Here is a 6,199-nt window from a genome sequence, read left to right on the forward strand (position 1 = left end):
GCAACCCACATTGGCCTGGAACGGCGAACTGCGGCCAGTGGGAGCCACGATCGGCCGAACCTGCGGACGCGGCAGGTAAACAAACCGGCCCAGCCCACCAGGGGGCTTATCCTGGCGGGCCGCGTGCCAAAGGTTGCTGATCCCTGATCTAAACTGTATTGTTAAATCTATTCACCTTAAATTGGGATATTGCTGATTATGTACTCTATGTATCATATGACTTTAAAACAAACTTTGTATTTGTGGATAATCTAAGCACTATACCCAGCTGTACAGACACTCTTTGCTCAACCTATGTATTATATAATTTTTTTAACATTAGCTTTAATAAAAATTTTAAATCTGTTCCACATGAGTTGGGGTGTCAGAATGTGGTCCTAAATAAGCGTTACTTGTTTGCATGTGCTTTGCCTTGGTTTAGTTATTACAGTTTTAGCCAACTGAAATAAAACCCTTTTACTATCTTTTCCACACAAGCATAACTATAGGAGGGGAAAAAATTAGGCTGAGATTTCTTGATGTGATATGAGACTGGGAAATGAAAGACAGAATTTGATGAAGACTAAAAATAAAGCCTACTGCAAGTATTTCTGACTTAGTCTGTTCTGACTTGTAATGAGAGAGTTGCTGCTGTCTGCTGGAATGCCTGTCTCAGTCAGGACCACCACACCCCCCAACCAGGAAGAGACAACATAAACTTCTTAACACATTTCACATTCCTGCCTCACTTTACTGCCTGTACTGTAATAGCAGCAGAAGGATCAGCAAAACCAGCTCTCTTGGAAACTGGTGCATAAGACCACCCTCTCGCCCCCCACCCCTGGCTTCCCAAAAAATCTCAGCCTCAGCTACGATTGGGTAAATAACCAATGATGCTTTAAAAAGGAACTGTTAAAAACTCTAAGGGCTAGAGCCTCAGTTGGTGTAAATCAGTGTAGCTCTGATCACATGTAAAAATTCATTTCAAAGAGAGAAGAAACAAATGGACGAAAACTCCTCTCTGAGCACCAGGAGGTAGCAAATTCACAGTGCATGATGACACTTCTGATGATAAATGATGGGCTTTTGAAAAGCAAATGTTCAATGATGCCCCCACCTCACATTCTTTAGAAAAGCAAACACAGCAGAACCCCACCAATTCACACTTCACTAACCCCCCCTCCCATAATTCAAACAGAGAAACCTGAGGCCTCTGCCCTCTGCTCAGCAAAGATTTAATAGCACATTGCTTGAGTGTGGTTTCATGTTACTAAAACTAAATCCCTGTTAGCAAGTATACTGCAGTAGAATTGACCACTTACACGATGAAGTATTCTTACAAATGCTTACAAATCAAATAATACTTGTCCAGTAAATGAATGAAGTTCATTTTGTGATGCTGCACAAGCCATTTTTTAAAAAAATAAAACAAAAACAAAAAAAATTTTGCTTACTCACTAACTCTCACAAGTCCGTAATTCACTGTGGGATTCCCAGTCATCCGAATGAATTAGAATTTTTCTGTTTGCAAGCACAGATTATCTCAAATGCTTTGGGAATGTCAAAACTTCTGGATAAGAGGACAGCAAACTAGGTTCATGGGATAAATACCAAAGATGTGGATAACAGAGTGTTTTCATTAAACACTGAGTTTAGTGTTGTAAATGGAAACACTTCAGAGCATGTCACCTGCTCACTCCCCAACTCTCATTAGAATACTGTAGCACCTAGGAGCCCTAATTATGGGCTGGGAGGGACCCCATTGTGCTAGGCGCTGTACAAACATGGTCAAAAATACAATCCCTCTAGACCCCCTCCCACATTTCATAGCAGCAAGCACATGGCGGAAGAGACAAATCCCTGTTTGGTGATATCAACCCCTCAACATGCCCCTGCCCGTCTTATGTGCCCCCATCTCAGTCTTTCCATTGAAACCAGTTGCCATAATGCTCCCCCCATGTCTCTGCCAGTCTCCCACCCTCCACCCCATGCACACAGCATGCTCCCTCACCTGCAGTAGACCAGACACTCCATGTGGTTAATCTCATTGTCAGAGCGGTAGCGGCTGTAATCCTCCCACAAGTCCTTGATGGCAGTGACAGCCAGGATGAAGAGCACAGGGGCCAAGGCCAGCTCAGGCTGGAAGGCATTCACCGCCGGCACAAAGTTGAGCAGCGCAATGAAGACGAAGTAGACATTGGCCAGGCGGTGAAACTGTTCAAAGAGGTTCTTGGGCAGGAAGGACAGAGCCGTGTACTTGGTGGTCTTGAGGCGATTGTTGGCCAGGGGGCTCCTTTGGGGCTTCTCCGCCTCAGGCCCAGGTAGCAGCAGGTTAGAGCGCACAGTCCGTGTCTTGCTCTCCTTCTTCCTCTTTCTTCGCCTCCTGTTCTTCCTCTCCTTCTCCTCTTCCTTCGGCACCTGGGGCACATCCTCGCCCCCTTCAGCATCCTGTGCCATCTCTCCTGTCCTCCTTTCCAAACACACCAGACAGACGTGAGCACTTCTGCAATGGGGGCACTTGGCAGAGCCTGGGAGAGAAAGGACTGGCTGCCCCTCCCTGCTCTGCACTAAGTTATCATCCTCAAAGCCTACTCACTTTTCACTTTCCTTTTCCAAGAAGGGGAGGAGGTTTCCTTCAACTCTCTCACTGTTTTGTTTGGCCTCTGGCTCTCTTCCTCCTCCTCCTGTGTTTGGGAGGAGAGAGCTCTTTTTTTTCCTGATTCTCTCACCCTCCCTGGCTCAGTCTCCTCTCCTCCTTGCTAAGGCTAAGCTAACTAATGCTCCAGGAGGAAGGGAGGGTGGACTGAATGACTGTCCCGTTGTCTGTCTCTCCAGGAGAGGAGACGTACAAAGTAACCCTTGTCCTGTACGTCATTTCAGCCACACCACTCGTTTCCGCTACAAAAAAGGGGGCTCACAGAGACGGCAGCAGCAGCACGTTAGTAGTGGAAACACGAGAGAATCACACACACAAGACCGGGGTTGGGGGAAGAGACTGATGCATTTTTTAAGAGCGAGAGAAGGGGGAGAGAGGGAGACAGAAAAGCAGCCACACTGGGAACTTTAAAAGCAGGAGAACTTTTGACTCCACGAAGTTAGTAAGTTGAAGTGCGATCCAGTGCCTGCTGTGTGTGTTAAACGTCTGGTCTTTGGCATTGCTGGAAGCTGCTCCTTCATTCCATCCTCTCAGGCTTTATTTACACAATCAACCAAGGGCAGGCACTTCCTTCCCCCCGGATGTAAACCCACAGGTTACACGTTATGTGCTGCCTTTGACTTTCCATTACACATAAGGAGTGGGAGGGTTTGGTTTGGTTGTCCCCCCCACCCCCGCATTTGATAGTTGCAGTTCTGTACTGCTTTCCATCCAAGGGGATCTAAAGAGTGCTATATAAATCTGCACTTAACCTTGTCAATTTAGGAATATTTTGAAATAAATCAATTTATAAAGACTGTTTGATAGAGCACTCTTTAAAAACAGTATGTCATTATTTATTTTTACACACACACGCACACTTATATTTAACATGGGCAAAACATATTTTCCCCTAACTTTGTTCTCAAAAACGGCTTAATCATTTTTGCTCCAAAAATAATTGAGCCTAAGGCAGACACCTGACATGGAAAAGTTCAGCTTCAATGGTTAAAGTTCAACCTTATGAGCAACTGAAAATATGGTCGTATAGTGGACTGGGTTGGCAACCTCAACTAGAATGACTACCAGCAGCACCTCTAATACATTATTTAATTTCACACGGATTTTTCAGGTCCTCCCTTGAGGAGGGAGAGTGGGAAGGGCACTCTACACTGATCTGGTCTCCACTTTTTAAACTGGGAAATATTAAAAACTCAAACTTCAGGGAAAGACAACCAGAGTGATACAGGCACTTGAAACGGAAGAAAAATTAATTTAAGTTGATGTATTTAGCTCAAAGACATGAGCTCAAGGGCATTTAGCTCAAGGGGAACACAACTATGAAAATCTCTAAAGAGAAATAATATTAGAGGAGTAAAGACTATTGATACCAGTCAGCTCTGTGTTCTTGGGGAACCAGGGCACAGTATCCAGCCTGTCTGACTCATTAAGGGACCCCCCCCCACCCCCAGCCTCTGCTTGAACCAAAACCGATCAGAGAAAAGACTTGCAGAGAGCAGTGAAGGACAGTGGGAGACACACCTAGACCCCTCCTGACAAGGGTGATAGGATTAACGCAACTCCCCTAGCCTCATTTGCACCAAAGATGGGACAGGGAGGCATCTCCATTAGCATACAGAATGGAGAGCAGAGATTCCAAGGCAAGAACCGCACTGAACTCTGGGAGCAGGGAAGCACTGCATCCTGGGGGATCTCGGCTCCAGATGTTAATGAACCTACACCTGCACACACCCAGCTCAGCAGTTAGCAGATCAATTCTAGTAATGAATCCTTGATTGCAGAGCTGGCTCCAGGCACCAGCCGACCAAGCATGCGCTTGAGGCAGCACCTTGTAAAGGGCGGCGAATCTTGGCGTGGCCGGAGGTGCTCGGGGTGGCGGCTTTGCTTGATTGATATCCAAAATACTGATGCTGCCTAATTGCATTGTGAGCTCCCTGGAAGGAACACTACCCATAGCCAAGAGTGATCAGCTTCTATTGTCTAGCCTAAAGAAAACCCTTGAGTCATCAGTTTACCCATAAGCAAATCTAGTGTTCTCCCTTGAACCATTGTTGTTTCCCTACAAAAATCTCTACCCACGCTCAAGGAAGTGCTCTAATGCCTGGATCCAAACTCTGGATCAGTCCCACTGGGATTTCATCTTCTCCTGACTGATCGTGCTGGGGGGCTCTGCCTGTCTCCTGCACTCAGGACCCTGAGCTACCACCATCACTTGGGAACCCCGACCAGTTCAAGCTTCATGGATTGGTGAGATCCCAGCTCGCTCGCTCGCTCTCTCTCTCTCTCTCTCTCTGTTTTCTTTTCTACCTCAGGCAGGTATAGTTTTCTATATATGACTTTTGTAACCTTTAATAATGTAACTGTTATGGTTGTTTAGGCTCTCCTTATGTGGTTATCACTATTATACAATTAATAACTTTTATGATTAGCTGGTTGCTTCCCTCACTGAGCTTTACTCTTTTGTGGTTTTAGCTTCCCCATTCACTCTGCAGCAACGCTTCTCTTACCTAAGCTAAAGATCTCTGTAGTGCCCAAAAATATTGTGGGGTTTGCTCATCAAGTGAGTTACTACCAGAACAATTGTGATGTGAAAGTGAGGATAGGGATGCCCGGACATGCTGAACCTGTGGCATATAAGGGAGGCAGCTTGGAAGTGCTGCTTGGCCCAGCCTATTGAGCCCAGGAATATATAAGGGGTCAGCTTGAAAGTGCTGATTGATCCGGTCCACTCAGACTTGCTCTTAATATATATATATGTATGTGTATGTGTGTGTGTGTTCGTGTTCATCTGATTCTGGAGCTGGAGGAACCCAGCCCTAGGGAACCTAGGTCCTGCAAGATAGCTCCACTGAGAGGGGACTTGAAGAAGGGAAAAGTAGAGCGCCATATGAAAACACAAGTGACACAAGCAGCACATTGATAGAATTACAGACACCCCCTCCCCCCAAGAAGAGTAACCCTAATAAATGAGCATACCCCAAAGTAACGGGAAAATCTGGCAACATTATTTACATCAGACGTGCAATAAACACAAAACTTTGCAACTATCAAGTATAGCACCCCACATCTAAGGATCTCAAAAGCACAAAGCTGCTCAGGCTTCTCTTCCTACTCTTTGCACATATGACTGCCTGCCTGTCTTTTCACTTTCAGTTTGAACTGAAAGAAGCCAGAAATGTACAGATGGGGAAACTGAAGTGTAAAGAAGCTAAAAGGTGTCCCCAAGATTGCACAATAAGATCACTGCAGACCCAGGAATAAAGTCCACTTTACATGGATTGCCATACCTATGCCTTAAACCACAATAATATTTTTCCTCTCATCCCCTCTGTATCTTCATTTTCTCCATTTGGGAAGTGGTAATAATCACCCAAATGTCTTGGATGGCTGTTTTTTGGATGATGAATATGAAACATGTCCAAGATATAAAGCACTATACAAGTGCTAATTAATGCATGTCTTCTCAGAACAAAGCTCAATAGTGGTATAGCATGCCTTGCAAAGTTACAGTATGAACTCTAGCCTTGCGTGCGTGTGGAGATGGGCGCATCTATGCTAACCCAA

The 6,199-nt window shown here is 45.4% G+C and overlaps 1 protein-coding gene across 1 annotated transcript in view; it reads right to left on the reverse strand.

The window, feature by feature from the left end:
• The window catches only part of LOC112116014 (probable phospholipid-transporting ATPase VA), a 141,429-nt gene extending 138,889 nt beyond the window's left edge, over window positions 1-2,540 (reverse strand). Inside the window, exon 1 of the mRNA XM_024213290.3 lies at window positions 1,991-2,540. Within this exon, the coding sequence (XP_024069058.2) occupies window positions 1,991-2,436 (446 nt within the window). The 5' untranslated portion in view covers window positions 2,437-2,540. The remainder of the gene's footprint in view (window positions 1-1,990) is intronic.
• Between the last annotated feature and the right edge of the window lie 3,659 nt (window positions 2,541-6,199).

The sequence above is a fragment of the Terrapene carolina genome, unplaced genomic scaffold (assembly GCF_002925995.2).
Source record: "Terrapene carolina triunguis isolate 2854851 unplaced genomic scaffold, T_m_triunguis-2.0 Scaffold25, whole genome shotgun sequence".
NCBI lineage: Eukaryota > Metazoa > Chordata > Testudines > Emydidae > Terrapene > Terrapene triunguis.